Source organism: Lupinus angustifolius, chromosome LG11, assembly GCF_001865875.1.
Source record: "Lupinus angustifolius cultivar Tanjil chromosome LG11, LupAngTanjil_v1.0, whole genome shotgun sequence".
NCBI classification, from domain to species: domain Eukaryota; kingdom Viridiplantae; phylum Streptophyta; class Magnoliopsida; order Fabales; family Fabaceae; genus Lupinus; species Lupinus angustifolius.
The window spans coordinates 12,942,544-12,964,601 of record NC_032019.1 but is presented as its reverse complement, the minus strand read 5'-3'; the positions used below and the strand labels follow the sequence as shown (position 1 = coordinate 12,964,601).

Below are 22,058 nucleotides of genomic sequence, written 5' to 3'. Positions count from 1 at the left end.
GATCTTAATATGCCAGGATATAAAGATGAGCCATTTATTCTAGCATCACAAGCTCAACAAGTATTCTATGTTAGTGATTCAGCTGATATGAAATGGTTCATTGTTCTTTTAACTAACAAAATAATCGTCAATAATATTGATGACCAAGAATATGAAGATATTGATGAAGATGATCCTTTTTTTTTTTACATATCAGTCGTGTGAGGGCGAACCAACTACGGATGATGATTTATATACAAGAGATGATCATGATGAATGGCTTTGGATAAATCAATATGCTCCTCTAGACAAGGATGACTCTAAAAGACAAAAACAATCAAAGAAAAGGAAAAAATAGGTGCAAGTAGCATTTGTATAATTTGGATTGTTTGTAATTTGTATAATATTTTTTCTTTGTAATTTGTGTAATTTTTTTATTTGTTATTATGTATTTTGTCAAAACATAATTGGCATGATATTCATTGTTTGTATTTTGTATTGTATTAATGTTTAATAAAACAAACTTCTGGCATGTATTAATATGTCTGTGCTGTTGAGAATGTTTGTTCTGCTAATAAATGTATATGCATGTATTAATTTATATAAATCTACAGCGAATTCTAGAGGAAGCCCTGACATGCGCTGTTGTAAAGGATAACTACAACAGTACTTTTTATAGAAAGCGATGTGGTACATTATCAATACAACAGCGCTATGCATGTGATACGCAGTTGTATTAAGGTGTTGTTTGAGAAAATTTATGAATAATACAACAGCGGTTTTCTGTTATTGTGCTGTTAAATATATGAACTTCAACAGCGCAAGTAGAAGCGCTGTTAATAAGACCTATATGACAGCGCTTTGTCGACGATGCTCTGTTGTATTGATCCACTATATGACAGCGTTGTCTGGACGATGCGCTGTTGTATTGATCCACTATATGACAGCGTTTTGTGGATGATGCGCTGTTGTATTAATGTACTATATGACAACGCTTTTTATGTGGTGTGCTGTGGTATATAATCAATACAACAGCGTTTGTGAAACGCTGTTAATGATGACCATATACTAATGCAGTCAAACAAAAAGCGCATGAAAATACTGTTATACATTTAAAATAAGCACTGTTGAACGACAACTCTGACGTAGTGTATATTTATCATTAAAATTGGTAATCAAATTTGGACTCCTTCTTGTGTTTCTTTTCATTATTTCACAGTATAACCTCCTAATGCAATGGATTTGTCGAGAGATATAGAGGCTTACTGCATTACTTTATTGACTTTGCATGTCCTTGCAAAGAACTTATTCTCCCAATGTTGTTTGCGCTTGTATTGTCCAAGACCAAACACAACCTTAAGAAACCCACCTTTAGACCCCATTTGTTTGTATTATCCATTAACAATCCATGTATCTTTGACTACAATGCAACACATACGATCCCATGTGCTTGTTATCCATCTTCTCCTGTGTTTGGCATCCAAATGTTTTTAACAACTCATAAGGTGTTACAAATTTTATGTGAGTGACTTCTTAAATTATGGAGCACTACGAATAATGTCAATGTGCTTCCTTATAAAACATGATAATTTCATCCAATTCCTTCACAATTAAATCGCAAATAGAAAAAGAAATAACAGTATATTCACAAAATTCATTACTTTTTTCTTGTTCTTTCTCTAATTATTTTCTCTTTCTCTGTCTCTTCCTCTGATTTGTAGTTCTTTTATTTTTGTGTCTTTATTACTCTCTCGTTCTAGACCAAACACAAGCTTCAGAAAACCACCTTTGGCGCCCATTTGCTTGTTTTATCAATTAACAGTCCTTGTATGTTCAACAGCACATAACGACCTCATGTGCATGTTATCCATCTTCTCTTGTGTTTTGCATCAAAAGTTTTTAACAAATCATAAGGTTTGACAAATTCTATGTGAGTGACTTCTTGAATTAGGGAGCATAGAAATCATGTCATGGTGCTTCCTCCTCAAACATGATACTCTGTCCTCCAATTCCTGCACAATTAAATCAAAATTCATTACTCTTTTTCTTTCTCTAATTATTTTTCTCTCTTTTTTCTCTCCATTGTACTTCTTTTATTTATGTTTCTTTTCTCTCTTGTTCTAGACCAAACACAGCCTTCATAAGACCACCTTTCGCCTCCATTTGTTTGTTTTTCCATCAACTATCCATGCATCTTCAGTAGCACATCACTACAAAGCAACAAATTAAATATGACCCCATGTGCTTGATATCTATCTTCTCTTGTGTTTGGCATCCAAAAATTTCTAAGACATCTTAAGGGTTTACAAATTCTATGTTAGTGACTTCTTGAATTAGGGAGTACTAGGATTTATGTCAATGTGCTTCCTCATCAAACATGATAGCTTGTCCTTCAATTCCTGCACAACTAAATCACAAATGGAGGAAGAAATAACATTACGTAAACAAAATTCACTACTATTTTTTTCTTCTCTTTAATTACTATTTTTTTCTCTCTTTGTTTTTTATATCAATTGTACTTCTTTTATTTCTGCTTCTTTTCTCACTTCTTCTATCATTTCTTTCAACCTCATATGATGATCACGTGCAGCCTCAAGAGATCGGTATGTTGTTTCCATTAGTGTTTACTATTAAACTGCATATCGGTGAAGTTAAATATTTATATATTTTATACTAATATTAATGTTGAAAAATTAATAAAGAAGACAATAACTATTTTTATTTATACCACTTGTTAAAAAATGTATATTGTAGACCATGTTTTAGATGTATAAAAAATATAATGGTTGGGTGTTTGATCATCTATACAAATATTTTGGTAAAAGTAAATTATTTTCATTAAAAAATAAGTTTAAATGAAACTAGTCGGTATGATCTTTACGATTCAATTAAAAACCGGTCAATATGACCGATACGGTTCAATTGAAAACCAGCTGGTATGGCCGGTTTTTACCAGTATAATTGCATGGCCGTTATAAATGTTATATCCTAGAGGTATTAAGACTAATTCACCAGTTTACCAGTTGAACTAACCAACACGAACCGGTATTGATATTAAGGATATAAACTACTCTTTTATTAACAAAATGATTCCTTCAATAATATTATATTTTCTTATCAAAGCATTCTTTCAAAAAGTTTCAATAAAGATTGATATAACATTTTGTGTCATGATTGAGCACAAGAAAAAATGCATTATTACACAATACATTATCTTTGACTCACCATACTATTTTCTTTTAGAACTTTCACATGTAAATTTAAATAATGAGATTTTTAAAAAGTGTTATTTAAAAAAAGAATATTTTAAAAATGTTTTTAAATTGATTTTTAAAAATTGTTTATCAAATAATAATTTTTAAAAGGATTTTTACCCTTCAAAAAATGATTTAGTTCATATTAAAAAAATGGATTAGATATTCATTCGTCCAATCCATTAAAATGAATATATAGATAGAATGAATGAATTTAAATCTATTGAATAGATTTGATAGTTTAAAATTATGATTTTATGGATTTAAATGGATTGATAAATGACTTCTTACCCATTCATTATGATCCATATTCATATCTATTCAAATCCATCAAATTGCTATCCTAGGGTGGCAGAAACAAATGTGTTTCTTTAGTATCATGTTGTGATCCTCCAAGCAATGTTAGATTATCCTTCGGAGAAGGAACTTTGACTTGATTTCCATTAATTAATTTTAACTCCAATACAGTACTAGCAATGTTGGAGCAATTGTTATCACCAATGATGATATAACATATTATCATTTCGACATGACATATTGTTTGGAACTGTTGTTTTCCCTCAATAGTGAATGTCATCGATCATGGGACATGTGGATTATGGTTCACTGGACTAGACCCTAGAGCCATGCTGTAATACCATGTAATACGATCCTCCATGGGGATGATGATTGAAATGATCTTTTAGGGTAAATATGGCAAGGAAATACATAGTTGATGGGTGGAGTGTGGGGAATTTCCTTGTGGGACATTCGCTTTTTCTCTTTGGTAGGGAGAGATGAAAACTATTTGTGATTTAGTGTATTGGGTACCACAACCATTCCTTATGTGTTAACTTATAGGATTCTCATTATCCTCTATAGGCCAACCATTTGGGTATTCATTGATTAATCTCCATATCTTTTATCATTTTAGAAGTTCTATGGGTTATTAGAAATTAGATCACTTATTTTGTAATCCAAAATAAATAAATGTTTAATTCATGAGAGAGACATTTGTTAAACAAGACAGGTATACACCTCGAAAATAATTATTTCCTTACCGAAAGGGAAATACCACTACAAAATATATAAAACTACAAAATATATAAAAGACAACTCTATTATTCATAATTAAAGCCTATTTATGCAAAGACATCGTGTCTATTAATGCATCAATATATGTTAAGCTGAAAAATAACTCTCCCGGATACATGAAAGATCAAAAGGTGCAATTAGGTATTCAAGTGGTCACCAAGAGTTCTCCATGGCAATTTATTTTTAGTGGAAATTACTGAAAATACGAAAATATAAAATTGCCTTGAAACTGGATATTACACGGCCAGGTCATTTGGTGGGGCACGACTGTGTGCCCCCAAAGGTCTTACTAGCCAAAAATTCCAGAGGTAACCACAACTATTTGTGGGGTCATTAAGGGTCATGGTTAGTCAAATTCTTCATTTTCTGTTTGTAATGCACCATCTAGGCCTCAAATCCTCTATATTGTAGAGTACCATGAGGGCCAACAACAGAAGAATATAATAAAATTACTCCGTTTTAACCTTTAAGGCCAACAACAGATACCTTAGACCAATGAGGACGTCAAAAAACTTTATCATTCATAAATATAGTAGAAGCACCTATAATATTATGGTTGCTATAATCTCTGTAATCATAGGACAATGTAGGAATATAACCAAAGTTAATAAAAATATTTAAAAAAACAAATTTAAAAACTAAATTGAGAAAATAAATTAAATTAATGAACCAAAATAACAATCATAAAATAGTGAGACAAAATTAGGAATTATTACATGAACTTTACAATCCAGTATCTAGCCGCATATGGTCAAACTAATGTTACCTGATTTCCAAGTATTAAAAACTTAACGAATATTCAGAAGTGTCATAATGAAGGGTAGCCATTGCCGAATAACCCAAACAAGTTTTTCCTATATGGCAAAAACGACTTTATCTTATCCACACTCTTGGACTCTCTGTTCCGAACATATAAAGCCTCAAGAGCTGAGGACACCGGCGCCTTCTTTTCCCTCCCAATGAAACTCTTTCTTTTCTTCACCGATGTCATCAACATGAAAGAGCCCTTCCCTTCGCTATTGCTCCGTCGAAGAAAATCCAGAAGCTTACATGGCTTCAACGACGACGATCCCGTCGAATTGCTTTTCTGACATATTTTGGGTGATGCCTGCGGCGAATTTGGACTCCATAAACAGTACGTCTGCGCCGAAAGCCCTTCCAAATCATCTGCCTCCGACGACGACTCCGACGAAGGAGGTGGCGGTAAATCACTGGCGCCGGTCAACAGCCTCGCCATCGGTACTTGAATGGCCGCTGATTTTTGCGCCGCGGTGGAATCATGTTCGCCGCCAGTGCTCCGGTGCTCGCTCAGATCGTAGTTGACTAGAGAGAAAACGGTGTCGTTGAAGAAACCTTCTTCACTATCGATGGTGTTTTTAAACGCAGTGAACTCGAAATCCGTGTCGTCATTTAGAGGAGATCTAACTTGTTCGGTTATACCAGCTACTGGATCAGTGAAGTAGTAGTTGAAGCTTGGACATGGCAACGATTCCAAATCCTCTTTCTGCATTTCTTCTTTTTGTTGTTTGGTGATATTTTGTTTCTTTTTTGTTTCTTCAATTTGGTAATGAGAATGAGTTAGAACGTGGACATGTGTATTTATTTATAGGATGCATGAGGCAGAGGATTGGGTATCAACTGTCTCACATTTTTGTGTTCCATTATGTCTTAATCCAATGGAAAGTAGGCACATACTTAAAAAGGAAATTAAAAAAATATAAAATAACATTTTTATGTGATTTGGAAGACATAAACATGGGAAGTTTTTAAGAGGGAGGTTCCTGGTTAGACGAAGAGCGGTTAGTTGGCAAGGCATACACCGTTTTTTGTTTAAAATAATTTTATTTTTTCTTGATTCACACGTTTTGAGGTCATGGCAAAAAAATTATCTCTTCCTATTTTAAACTAATTAAATTCTACAAATAATATAATAAGTTAATTTTTATTTTAATTATTCTTATTTTTAAATAGATGAGAATTTCATTAAATTGAACACGACATGATATAAAAAGTAGGATAAAAGATCTTTATTAAATAAATATGTATGTGGCTGCGTGTTCCTAGAGTATATAATTTTTATTTGCTTCTATTTTTTGTCCTTTCATTTTAGTGTTTGTGGCTATATTTGGATTTTGTTCCTTTCTCACTTTGGACACACGAATTCAACTATAATCACTTTAAGAAAAGAAGGAAGACTTGCTTAACATAATCAGCTTATTTGACTATTTAATAATATTTTTCATATCTGCTTATTTCACTATTTAATGATATTTTTCAGACCTATGCATAACTTATTTAAAATATTTATCGGTCCAAATCTATTTAAAAGTCTACTATTATTATATTCGATAACAATATTCAATTGATAGAAAAATAAATGGAAGCGGATATTAGGGTGTTCGGATTCAGATTGATCCATTGGAAAAACCCGAAAACATGTCAAAAAAATCAAAACCATAAATAACCAATATTGTTTGAACTATTTTGGACTTCGTTTTAGTAAATTGATTGATCCGGGTCAGTTTTTGGTTTCAATTTCATAAACCAGATTGAACTAGTATTAATTAAATATATACAAAAATGGAGATTATTTAATTTTAAATCCTAATTAATCTTACAATTAATAATTTAAAATGTACATTTTTTATAATTTCTATTGGTTAAAAGTAATATTAATTATTAGTTAACACTTTCTTACTAAATTGTGTTGTTGTATCATTGATGTTGTTTTCCATGTGTTTTACTTTTTCTGCTGCTTTTACTTTTTGTTGTCGTTCTTATTTTAATTCAAATAAATATTATTGATGTTTAATTAAATGTTTGTGTGTATCACACTTGGTATCATGAGTCTTGAACTAGATTTATTGATTTTTTATGTGATTTTGATATGATAGAAATATACTTAACTTATTATTATGAAATACAACTGCTGATTTTGATATGATAGAAATATACTTAACTTATTATTATGAAATACAACTGCTGATTTTGATATGATAGAAATATACTTAACTTATTATTATGAAATACAATTGCTTTATATGTGGACTTGATAGTTTGAAAGTGTATTAGACTTATTATTTTTTAATTAAAATTGAATTAAACTATCTCTAAATTTTGGATCAGATTTCTTAATGTAAATCAACCAAACCGATTCAGACTACATGTTAATTTTATCTTCGGATCATATTGTTTTTGCCTAAAAACTTATTCATACAGATTGTGAACACTAGGTGTGTAAGCGGTTCCGGTTTAAACCGAGAAATCGATGGAACCGAACTAAACCAAACCACAAAATGTGGTTCAGTTCAGTTCGGTTTCGCGGTTCGGTTCGGTTATTTTTTTAAGGAACCTTTTATGTTTGGTTTGGTTTATGGTTTTAGAAATTTAGGAACCGTTAGAACCGAACCGCGTATTAAAGAAATATATACTAGGGATTAAGAAATAATATTTTATTATTGTTTAAATTCTTCAACCAATTTTCTAGCTTAAATTATCAATTTTTGTGTGAATTGTAGTGTTACATATGTTACTAAATTGTTATTAAGTTAGTATTATATATGCTATTAATTATTAAATTGTTTCCTAATGTTTTATGATTTTGAACATATTTTCCAACTTTTGTGATATTGAGTTTGAAACCAACATATATCATATATTGTTATACATATATTGTTACATGTCTTACTAATTATAAAATGTAAGGTTATAAATGTAATTATTATATATTTTACTAATTGATATATATGTTACTAATCATGAAGTGTATTGTTATATATGATTCATAATTTTTTATAATAATAGTAGTAATGTTTATCCTTTTATGATAAACAATATCTTTTGTAATACATTTTGAAAATTAAATGTAAAAACCGTGGAACCGAACTGAACCATTCAAGAGCGATTCGGTTCGGTTCTTATAGTTAAAGTTGCGGTTAATTGAGCGGAACCGAACCATATATTTTTTATCGGTTCGGTCACTAAAATGCACAAAAAAACTGAACCGAATCGAATTTTTACACCCCTAGTAAACACCCCTGCGGAATATACAATAAATGCAAAAACGACACAAATGCCAAAAAAATAGAATATGTGTATAACAGATGCAAAAAAATACCAAAACATAGGCATATGAAAAAGATTATGGGTAAACTATTCTAAAAAATTGAATCAAACTTCTATCCCTTAATTCTTTTTATTTAAGCTCAGATAATTACTTTCTAACATATGGAGTTTTGCTTTGTGATAGCAATAAATTTTTCTCAAATATATTTTTAAACAATGTTAGTGGGACGAAGTAATTGTTTGAAAATTCATCTTTTGAAAACCAAACAAGCCAATCGTCTAATTTTTTATCTACTAATTAAAATTATTTTCATTCCTAAAAAACATTTAATTTTCATACAAAATTAGTAAACACAATTAAATCCCTCTTCTTTTGTTACTTTTTATTATTTCAATTAGAATTAGGGCTTATTTCAATGGAGAATATTACTGTTAATGGAAAGAATAAATGAAGTGGTTTTTACAACCGAGAAACTCTAATATGTAGGATAGCATAGAGGATGACCCATACTCAATATCTACATGATCTTTGAGTAGAAAAATAGATGTGTACTTAATGCTAAAGCTAGATATGCCATCATGTGTTCACTGAGTAGAGAGGAGTTCTAAATAGTCTACGTTTATCAGACAACAAAATTGATGTGTGATTTACTTGTTGTTTCCCATGAAGAAAAAACCAAGATAAAGGAATCAAAAGTCAACACGCTCGTCAGAAATTACAAGCTATTCGAGATAGAAGATGGAGAAAACATCGAACATAAGTATATAAGATTTCCAACCATAACTAGTGAGGTGAAATCTTTGGGGGAAAACATATTAAATTGAGGAACACATACATAGGACCCTCGAAGGCAATCCAAAATAATGGAGACCTCTGATGACATAAGTGTCTTAAACCAAAGACTTGTCCACACTGCAGTTAAATGAGCAATTTGGAACTCTCCAAATTCATGAACAAGAATTGTTGGAGAAAATCAATGATAAAAAACCAAAATCCATTACTCTCAAGGTGTAAAAGAAAGCTAAAAAATAGCAACTCTAAAAGCTCTTAAGTAGATAAGTCCACTAAAGAATCAGACGAGTCAAACTCTAACGAGTTTGAAGAAGAAGAAGACGTTGAACTATTGTTTACGGCGAGAAATATGGAGAAGCTCTAGAAAATAGAAATTCCAAGAAGCCCTCCAGATCAAACAATAATAAGGATAAAAACAAGTACAACAAATCTTATGATGTCACTTGTTATGAGTGCAAGAAACCAGGACACATCAAGGTATATTTCCCAAATATTAAAAATCACTCCTCAAAGAATATCCCCTACATGAAAAATGGAACGATGGAAACTTGGGAAGATGAAAGCTCAAGTCAGCCTGAGGAAGAAAATCTTGAAGCAAATCTTCGCTTGATGGTAAACATTGACTCTGAGTTAGATGACGAGGTACATTCTGAACTTAGTAAGCTAGATAATGCATATGATGAACTAGAAGAACCAAATTGAATTTCTAAATCCTACGATGGTCTTAAGAATGACCTAGGCTTTAACAACAAAACAACAAAATTAATTACGAGATTAAGTTACTCAAGGAGATTCTACCTTCTATAAAAGAAATCAGACTATAATGGATAGTTGAGGAACTGACCTCCAACATGTATAATTTTGAAAATGGAAGATAAAACTGAACTAAACTTGCAACTCATCACAGAAGTTCTAAAAAAAATGAAGAAATAATTGCGATGATTGATAATTTTGTCATCGACGAATTGTTTTAAAATGGTACCTTTCAACAATGTAAAATATCATAATGAAAAAAGGTAATTCAGCAAATTAAAAGAAGTCTTTTAATTCCAATTAAGAACCCATCATTGTCTCGGCTATACTACCAGAGGTTCTGGGGAAGTCGGAATAGGAGAGCACTCATGTTGGGGTGAGCTGACTACTTAGATGCTTTCAGTAGTTATGCGCTCCGCACTTGGCTACCCTACCAAAATCATCCTATTAACATACTAAGACTACAAATGTTAGATCTATATCTAAAATGTACAACACTAGACATGATTTCGTATCTGCATTTGTTAAGCTTCATTCTGAATCCTCTTTTGTTTAACATGCATATTTGTAACTTATGTGGACAAACTTGATATATTATGTCTAAGTGCATTCACATACTTCCTCAAGAAATCAAAAATGTTTGATTAATCTAGTTACATAAATGTTTGATTAATCTAGTTGCATACGTCCTCAAGAAAACAAAACAAATATCAGTTATGGTGCCTAGATGACAAGAGGAAGGTCTATGTTACTAGAATTAGAACCTAAAGAAGAGGGCATGTAACTTTGGTGGAAACCAAAAGGGAAAGGAAGATGGAATAGGCAAAAGCAGTTATAAATCTCACGAACCTTGTATCTCAAATGTTTTATGTGTCAATTGATTAAAACATAACATTGTGTGATAATAGTTATTGCATATCATTATCTAGAAAGTCATGCTAAGTAAATGATAAAAATGGTGAAACAAATTTTGAAGTTGATAGAGAACACAATCTTTACCATATTATTCTTTCTTGTCTTTCTAAACAACGATTTATATGCCTATTAACTAAAGATGGTGAAAGATGACTTTTGCATAAACATTTAGGACACTTAAGCATAAATTATATATCCAAATTGAAAAATGCTAAACCTCGTAAGAGGGTTGCATGAAATCTCCTTTTAAAATGATATTTTATATAGTGCTTGTCCAAGAGAGGAAAACTGAAGAAATCTAGTTGCAATTCTATAAGTGAAATATCAACTACTAGACCTTTGCAATTTCTACTCAAGGATATATTTGGTCTAATCATCATAACGGGTCTTACTGGAAAGAATTATGGATTTATAATTGCACATGATTACTCAAGATTTACATTGATTCTATGTCTAACCCATAAAGATGAAACTTTTATAAACTTCTTTGTGTTATGTAGAAAAGTTCAAAATGATCAAGTTTTCTACATCTATCCCGAAGATGCAAGCATGCATCATATATATTTTGATGAAGACAAAGATTGATGAAAGATAGAGTTTGATAAAGACAAAGATCAACAACAAGGATTGTATATCAAGGACAAGCTTGAAGTGATGAACAAATCAACAAACAACAAATTCAACAATAAAGTCAAGACTCATGTTCACACAAGCTAAAACATTCAAGAAGATCTAGAGGCTAAGTGTTTTTATATCTTTATTAGGTATTAAGATGGTTGCTTAGAAAGAGTCTAGGCTAGGATGAAACCTAATGGAAGTTCCACAAGCTAAAATCAATCATAACTAAAATGAGACTTACATGCATACATACATGACTTACATGCACTACATACATGATCATATAATTTTGGATGCCTTTAAAAAGAGTTTTAAATCATACATCATTCAAAGTTATGCATCATACTTTTACAAATTATGTAGGAGGTTCATATCATATTAAGAGATATTTTAATCGATTAAGCATTAAATTCTTGGGAATCTGTTAATAGATTACGTATGGGTTTAACCGATTAAGGGTTGTTAAAATTTCTGGTTTCTATTATTTTAAAGATTCGTTAATCGATTAAATTTAGTGATAATTGATTAACTATATCTGAAAACATAATTGTATATAAACCCAAGTTTTTCATATTGCTTAATAACAATATACATGAACAAATTTTCATAGAGTAAGAATACATACACGAAAAACAAATTTTTCACATTGTTCTGTCATAGCTCTTTCACTTTCATATCTTTAGAGAGATTTTCAAAGTGTTCTTTTGAAAAAGAGAAAAGGGAGAATCTTTAGAAGATCCCCAAAGAGCTTCATAGTCAAATCTTTTGTAAAAAGAAACCTTACATCTCATGTTTTCTGTGTGAGATTTGTAGAGGGGTTCTTAGATTCAAGAAGAGTGATTATTCTGCACATTTAGGTGCATCAATAACTTGAAAGATTTTAGTCAAGGAAAAAACATATTCTCTTGGTGCGTTTAATATCACCATTGAAAGAGAATTGGTTTGGGAAAACCCTAGCTGCAGTTAGGTAAGTATCTTCATGAGAGCAAGAGGTCTTGGTTCGAATAAAAAAGAGGCTGGGGCTAGAGTCGTGAAAGGTGTGAGTATCTGAGTAGGCGAGCTGAGTAATCAAACTAAAGTGAGAGGCTCATCGGATCCAAGAAAGGAGCGTCTTGTGTCTTGTATAGGAAGTTTGTTTGTAAAAGAACTCATAATTTCCATAGTGAAGAAAAATCTCCCAAGATTATAAGGGGATGCCTGAATGTAGTTTGCAAGTGGACCCGCAAATGAATCAGGATAAAAGCTGTGTCTCATTATTTTCAACCCTTAACTCTTTACATTTTTGTATTACATGATTTGTTGAACTTGACATGCATATAATTCTCAGTTATTCTGTTCTGTGCATTTACTGTTCTTAATCATCTGAAAGAAGTGCATATAAGTTTAGTTGAATCTTGGTAATCTTGGAGATCAAAGAAAACAAGTTTTCATATAACAAGAACTGAATAATCAATTAGGTTGTTTAGTTAATCGATTATCTGCAGAACGAGTTAATCGATTATAGTTGGTGTTAATCGATAAAATAGTGTGTGAAATTATATAATCTATTTCTTTATCGATCAACGGTAATTATGAACCGTATAACCTATTCAGCCCCTCTAGATGAGTTATAGAGCCTTGTGGGACCTAACACATACCATTAGAAGTGACCATGGAGTTGATTTTGTGAATAAACAATTTACATAGTTTTGTGAAGAGAATGGAATCTATTATCATTTCTTATCACGAAGAACGCCTCAAGAAAATAATGTTTATTGCAAAAAGAATACACCACTGCAAGATATATGTTGATCAATTTTGAACGAAAACAATCTACCAAAATATCTCCGAGTAGAAGTTATCATCACCAAATTCTATGAGTATAACAAAATCTTGGTAATACATTTTATAAACAAGACTCCATATGAACTGCAGAAAGATAGACAACCAAATATTTCTTACTTTCATGTTTTTGATTGTGAATACTACACCTTGAATACAAAGGATCGTCAATTACTCAAAAACATATAAGGCTTATAAAGTCCTTCAATGCAGAACTTTTATTGTAGAAGAATTTATTCATGTTGAATTTAATGATGTCCTAAAGACTAATAAAGAACTATCAAATCTAGAAGATGATATTGCATGAATTAAGCTTAAGACTAGAGATAATGACTTGATAAATAAATCAAAGGAAGAAGTCTTTGAAGAACAAATAAGTCATGACCCATCTAAGAACATCAATGATAAGAAGGTCTCTAAGTGTAAGACATGCCATCTATAAGATCTAATCCTTGGGAATCCATCTCAATGAGTCATAACTATATAAAAAACTATAGATATCAATAACATGGCATTCAAATCAGAATATAAGCAAAGAAGATTGATTAAGCTCCACTTGATAAAGGATGGATAGACGCAATGCCAGAGGAACTGAATCAATTCAAGAGAAATGAGGTGTAGACTCTGGTTCCAAACCATAAGGCGAATCCCATCATAGGAACAATATGAGTATAAAGAAGTGAACTTGATGAACAAGGCAACATGGTAAGTAACAAAGCACACTTAGTTACTCATCGTTACAATCAACAAGAAGGTATTGATTTTACAGAAACCTTTGCACTTGTAGCTACAATAGAAGTCATTAGATTTTTTGTCATATACTACACAACATAAAATTATCCTTTAAAATGGATATCAAAAGTGTTTTTCTAAATGGTGAATTTGAAGAGGAAGTCTATGTCAGATATCCTCCAAACTTTCAAGATTTATAAAAAAACAAATCTTGTTTTCAAAATAAAAAAGGCTCATTATGGTGTGAAATAAACTCTCACAACTTGGTATAAAAGAATGTGTAATTATCTGTTGAAAATAATTTTACTAGAGGAAAAGTAGATATATCATTCTTTTCAAAAGAATTTCTCTAAATGATTTCACTATTGAAAAAATCTATGTAAATGATATCATTTTTGGTGCTATTAATAATACTATTTGTCAAAAGTTTTATAAACTTTTGCAAAGTAAATTTGAGATGAGTCAACTAGAGAAACTAAAGTTCATTCTAGGTATGCAAATAAATCAAACGTGTGAATGCATCTTCATAAATCAATAGAAGTGCAAAATGGAAAATTACAAACCTGTGGTTACTGCCACGCACCCATCTATTGTTTTGAACAAATATGAAGAAGGCAAAAAGGGTGATCAAACCTATTATAGAGGCATGATGAGATCTCTTATGTATTTAAGTGTTAGGAGATTTGACATCCAATTTATTGTACTCTTGTGTGCTAGATATCAAGCATATTTAAGAGAATCGAATTTTAAAGTTGTTAAGATAATTTTCATATATCTCATTTCTACAACTAATCTTGGTCTATTTTAAGTGAAAGCTAACAATTTCAATTTAGTTGATTTTTGTTATGCTGACTTTGCTCGAGGTAAAATTGAAAAAAGAGCACTATTGGTGGATGTCACTTTGTTGGATCAAAAATGATGTTTTGGTTAAGAAAGAGGCAAATATAAATTTCTCTATCAACTTATGAAGTCGAGTACGTTGCATCTGCAAGTTGAAGATTATTTCTCGATCAATTTCAAGATTATTCTGCTTTTAGAATAATATTTATGTTTGGTGTGATAATACTAATGATATTAACTTGTCTAAAAATATTACTCAGCACTCAAACGATATGCAAATAGAGGTTAAATATCTTCCTACTAGAAAATATGTGCAAAAAGAAGGCTTTTAATTAAAATTTGTGAACACTGATTTTAAGTGTGCATATATTTTTTACAAAACTTTTATAAGAAGAAAGATTTTTATTTATAAGGAATTTAAATATGGATAATATACCTTAATTGTTTTTATACATTTATGTGTTTTTAAAATGTGCTTTAATTGTAATTCTTTTCAGTTTTGTCTTTGAGCTAATATGTTCACTCGCGTGGCAAAAACAACCTACCATATGTTTTCCTTCACAACTCTAACATGTGTTCATTAGAAGAGATATATCATACATTATAGAAATCAAACACAGAATTTTTTTCTCATATGACTTATATTCTTTTTGAAAATCAATTAAGCATGAGCCATTATACACAATGATGTAAAAACTGTACCGTATCGGCCGGTTTGACCGAAAAACCGGCGAAGCAGACCCCTAACCGATACGGTACAAATATTGAACTGGCCAAGTATCAAACCCTGTCAAAATCGGTCGGTATTTGACTAAACCGGTCGGTTTATACACATATTTTTTTTAAAAAAAACATAAAAACTTAAAAACTCATTACAAGGTGACCCACTTTCCAACATTTCTTCAACACTCCAAGGCACATGCTTCCAAGGCATACTTAGATTACACCTTTTGGTTCCTACCATTCGTGTATCTCAGTGACATTTGTGTAATCTTGGAGTACTGTCTGAATATAGGATTTGGTGCAAAAATATAATCTCCATATGAGAAAACTTTGACTCTTTGGTGTTAAATGTTAAAACTCTAAATTTATTTGAGTTGTGAACTTGTGTCATTTATTTATATTTTGCGGTTGTTAAATGATATTTTTGGATTGATATATGTTTTGTAATTTAGACTTTAAAATTGTTAAAGACTTAAAGTTGTTTGTTCATGTGAATTTTGAATAGATTATGAATATGGATTATAAATTTGAGTATCTACCTATTCGATTTTTGTTTTGTTATAGGTTTATATATATATAAATATAAGCAGGTATGTCCAGTTTAACCGACATGCGATTTAATTACTGAACCACTATAATACTATACCACTACCATAACCAATTTGATAACCGGTACAATTTTAACAACACTGATTATACATATTATGTTTCCCAATGATTATTTTTTGTTAAGTCATGCTTACCAAATTTAATTATTTTTTATTCATCAATACATACTGAAAAAGTTGATATTAAAAAGTTGGTTCTACTAAGATAGTTTTCACTTTAAAACATAATTCAATTAATAAAATATTTGATAAAGTCTCCTACAATGGCACCAAAAACATTTGTGGCATTAAATACCGATATGTATAATTTTATCATCAAGTAATAAAATGATCGACAAGGATAAAAATACATCTTAATTAATTATATTTAAAAATTAAAATATTAAACCTAAAATTAATAAAAGATAACTACATAAGACAATAAAGAGAGAAAATGTAAGACAGGTAGAAGATAAGAGATGAGAGAAAGTTTCTAGGAATTTAATTACCTCTTTGTTATATAATTATCTAAATGATTTATTCTCTTCCATTAAATTTAAATTAGAAGGTGGATATGCCCTATAATTTATATGACCCATTGGACTTTCTATCCAATTGATTAGGTTTCATATATGTGTTCTATTGAGACAACTTATAGTGTTACAATTGTGAAACCATTGACTCAATTGAACCCATTGACTCAATTGAACCCATTACTTGCAATTTATAACAATCACCCTCTACAATCTATTGACCATCACGACCTAAGAATAGGTCCCAAGTCTAATTATTATGTTCCTAGTAGTCTTTGAGTTCACCTCTCAGTTAGGGGTGTTCAGATCGACACTATTTCAAAGAAGAAATTGAAAACCAATCCAAAAAAACTGAAATTGTTTGGATCGTCTTGGACAGATTTTTAGAAAATCGTTTGGTCTGGATCAGTTTTTAGCTCCAATTTTAGATAGAAGATTGAACTAGTACAAATTACATATACACAAAAATGAAATATATTACATATTTGAATCTAATTAATTTTATAATTGATAATCTAAAATATACATTTATCATATTTCTAATTGTTAAAAACATTATTACATATTAGTTAACACTTTCTTATTGTTAAAATATGTTGTTGTGTTACTGGTGTTGCTTTCGTGGTGTTTTATTTTTCACGTTGTTTTCATTTTTATTTTTATTTGAAATGAATATTATTAATGTTCAACTAAATATTTATGTGTATCACACTTGATACTAGTATCTTAGAGTAGACTTATTAACTTTTTATGTCAACTTAATACTTTAAAAACTTACTAAACTTATTAATTTGAAATGGACACGTCTTTTTATGTGAACTTGACACATGACTTTTTATTTTTTGTTAAAAAATGAACGAAACTGTACCAAAACCACATATAAATTTTGAACTTGATTTCTTAATGTAAATTAACTAAACTGAACTAGAGCGCATGTTATAAATGTATTCGATTGGATGATTTTTTCCTAAAAATCGACCTAAACTGACCATGAACCCCTACTCTCAATTCATCCCCAAGTTACTCATAAACGTGCAAGTAAGTGATCAACAAACTTACATGAGTAAGTGTGCTAATGATTAAATCTTAACACTCAATAAAAGAAAGAATAAATAATCATTTAGTTATTGCTAAGGGGCATAGCCTTATCTTAGAAACAAAAGAAACTACTCATCCATATTTAGAGCATAAACTCTAGACCTAGAGAGATAACAACAAAGAAGAAAATAAAACTAAAATCTATTATGAATTATGGTGAAGTTTAGTGTTGGGCATTGTGCATTCCCCTTTTATGCTACTCTCTAATTATAAATGATGTGAAGTAGGAATGTATATTCCAATGTAATCTTCCCATGATAAGATATCAGATTTATCTTTGCTAATATGAATTATTAAATTCATTCAGCTTAAATCTAATTTATATCTTTCATTATCTTTACTTTATCCTTATCCTATAGCAAGTAAGTCATTATTATCAAATTATATCTTTCATTATCATAATCTTTATCTTATGCTCTTTTGATTAAATTTTCACAAAATAGTAAAAAAATCCACACTTTATCTAAACTAAGTGATTATGCAAAAAAGTTCATTTAAAAGACTAAATATGATATATTTTACATACATCACAACCACACTAATTCATGCCTGATTAACTTTAGCTTATGCTACTTCACCCACACCAAACCATGTATTACCTCCTCAATCCCCTTCCACCTTCTAAAGCTCTTCAACCTTTATATTATCATTCCATGTCTGCCATACCTCAAACCCCAATTTTAGAGTTTGACAATGAGGATCATACTCCTAGAACAATTGTTCTAGAATGTGATAATCAGTGACAAACTTCTCAACCTTTTTACTCATCCTAGACCTCGATCAGAACCCTCTGCCTCCTCCTTTGCACCAATTTAGTGTTGGAGAAATATCTCCATCCGAATCCTTATGAAACATACACCAGAATGGAACATCCATGGTCCAGACCGGAGAAACCCCAAATGAGTTCATGGTGAAGATGAAGAACATACCTTGTTGAGCCATTTCCGGAATCTCGAAGGTATGAGGGTGAGATGATCTTCCAGATGATAGAGCGCCGAATGGTTTTCCTTAGTTTCTCTCTAGAGGGGAATGAGAGAATGTGCCTTAGTTTCTTTAGTGTATAGCGTTGAGGTTAGTTGGAGGAGGCTTATTCTTATGCCTTATAAGCCTTATGGATGAGTGGATAGTGTTATCCCATCATGGATAACACTATTCTCATCCTACCTTATTCTCCTCCACCTTTACACTTGAAAACCTGTTGCTCTACAAATGGGGACCATAACCCATAAAAGTAACCCCGTAGTGGTTACTACTTTAGTTGCAATAATTCTGATTCAGTCCCTTCATCAAATCAGAAATTGCCTGAAGGTATCTACACTTATTATTATTTCATGATATGCCCTTAGCCACCAAATTAATTACTGAAGATCATTTTATATTTTGGCTAATTACATAATGGCCATAACACAATTATAGAATTATATTTGTGACCCATAAATTGTCAGAAATTCTAACAATCTCCCGCTGATCACACATATGATTCTCTGTACGTGTTATCCTTAGCGTGCGCTTAAATATTGCCATTATGACTTAGGCATACCCAAATTATCCCGCCCATCTATCGAACCACAGTGAACTTTGCCATATCAATCATGGCTAATTCAACAATGATCACCAACATTGACACAACTAAATGACATAGATACATCATGAAATGTGTAGCATGAAAATTACATGAATATGATCTGTACATGTCAATTTTCAACTGGTCCTACTTAACTTTAGTGAGATCCTTAACAATAACATAAAACCTTATTGTATAAAGTATAATGACAGAATACCAAACTGAATGAATAATCAACTGAAGTTTGAATACAATGTATTCACACATAATACTGAAATTACATAGAACATAATAAAAGTGGTGCACAATCTAACTCCCACTAAACCAAAATATCCTCACACTGTAGAACACCCATGTGAGCAATATGCTCATGAAAGACCTTGGGTATGATAGCCTTTGTAAGAGGATCCGCAATCATGGAGTTAGTGCCTAAGTGTTCTATGGAAAGCTGTCCACTTTGTACCTTCTCCTTAACAACTAGGAACTTAATGTCGATGTGTTTCGACTTTGCCAAACTCCTATTGTTGTTGGAGAACAACACGGCTGATTTATTGTCACAGTATAACTTTAGTGGTCTTTCAATCCTTTCCACAATCCGCAGCCCAGTGACAAAATTTCTCAACCATGATGACTGAAGTGATGCCTCATAACATGCTATATACTCTGCTGCCATGGTGGATGAAGCTACAAGGTTTTGCTTGGCAGAACGCCAAGAAACCGCACCACCAGCTAACAGAAAAACATAGCCTGAAGTAGATCGTCTACTATCTTGGCATCCCGCAAAATCGGAGTCAGAATACCCAATGATCTCTAATTGGTCTGATCTCCTATATGTGAGCATATAGTCTTTTGTTCTCTTTAAGTACCTCATGACCCTTTTGGCTGCTTTCCAATGGTCCATTCCTGGATTACTCATATATCTGCCTAAAACCCCAACTATGAACGCTATATCCGGACGCGTACATACTTGAGCATACATAAGACTCCCTACAGCTGATGCATAAGGGATCTTTTGCATTTCCTGAATTTCCAGATTTCCTTTAGGGCACTGATTGAGACTAAATTTGTCTCCCTTAGCAACTGGAGTATCCATTACTTTACAGTCCTGCATGCCATACCTTTTGAGCACCTTTTCTATATAGCTCTTTTGTGATAATCCAAGAATACCCCGAGATCTGTCTCGGTGTATCTGGATTCCTAATACAAATGAAGCTTCACCAAGATCCTTCATTTCAAAATTACTGGATAGAAATGTCTTGGTTTCTAACAAGGTACCCACATCATTAGTGGCAAGCAGTATGTCATCCACATACAAGAGCAAGAAAATATACTTGCTCCCACTGAACTTGTGATACACACAATCTTCAACTGAATTCATCTCAAAACCAAAAGAGAGAATCACCTCATGAAATTTGTGGTACCATTGACGAGACGCCTGTTTTAGCCCATAGATGGATTTTGTCAATTTGCAAACCATATTCTTTCGGTCTCCCGTTACAAAGTGTTCTGGTTGCACCATATAAATCTTTTCATTAATGTTTCCATTTAGAAAAGCTGTTTTGACATCCATCTGATGAAGCTCCAAATCATAATGTGCTACAAGAGCCATGATTGTCCTAAGAGAGTCTTTCGATGAAACCGGAGAGAAAGTCTCTTTATAGTCAATCCCTTCCTTCTGAGTAAAACCCTTAGCTACAAGACGTGCCTTATACCTCTCCACATTACCATTAGAATCCCGCTTGGTCTTAAAAATCCATTTGCAACCAATGGGTTTCTTACCTTCTGGTAATGGGACAAGTTCCCAAACTTTATTGTCTTGCATGGATTTATACTCCTCTTTCATTGCTTCAATCCACTTTTCCGAATTGGAACTTTGGATGGCTTCACGAACGTTTAATGGATCATTGTCCATTAAGCCATCACCCTCATGTTCCAAAAGAAAGCAAATGTAATCATCCGAAATTGCATTTCTCCTTTCTCTAGTGGATCTACGCAAAGCTATAGGCTCTTGCACCTCTTGTCCATGTTCCTGAGGGTTTTGAGTTTGTCCTTCATGAATTACTAACTCACCTTGAGCAGGGAAGGTTTCATCAACTATGTCCTGAGGAGGTTCCAAATTTGCTTCTTCAAAAGCAACCATATGAATCGCATCTGGAATAGATACAGATTCTTCCTCTAAGACAAAGTTTCTAACCTTATCTTCCCCCTCAAACTCAACATCCTCAAAGAACGTGGCTGTACCCGTCTCAAATATGGATTTCAAATTTGGATCATAAAATTTATAGCCCCTTGATTTTTCAGAGTAACAAATAAAGTAACTGCTCACTGTACGGGAGTCCAATTTCCTTTCATGAGGCCTATAAGGCCTTGCCTCAGCTGGACATCCCCACACATGAAAATGCTTTAGACTTGGCTTTCGCCCAATCCAATGCTCATAAGGTGTTTTAGCAGTTGCCTTAGTTGATACCCTATTAAGAATATAAGTTGTGGTCTTAAGTGCCTCTCCCCAGACTCTGGTAAGGTAGAGTGACAAATCATACTCCTTACCATGTCCTTAAGAGTCCGGTTTCGTCTTTCAGACACACCATTGCTAGGCGATCCTAGCATGGTGTACTGTGGGACTATACCACATTCCTCTAGGTATTTGGCAAAAGGCCGTGGACATTGTTCACCTGAACCGTCATATCTACCGTAGCATTCACGACCACG

The 22,058-nt window shown here is 32.0% G+C and overlaps 1 protein-coding gene across 1 annotated transcript; it reads right to left on the bottom strand.

The window, feature by feature from the left end:
- On the bottom strand, window positions 5,093-5,895 carry LOC109360072 (the record flags this gene model as incomplete). Its single annotated transcript, XM_019604810.1, has 2 exons — window positions 5,093-5,606; window positions 5,637-5,895. Coding segments are annotated over 2 exons (750 nt in total), but the record flags the coding sequence as incomplete, so codon positions are not given.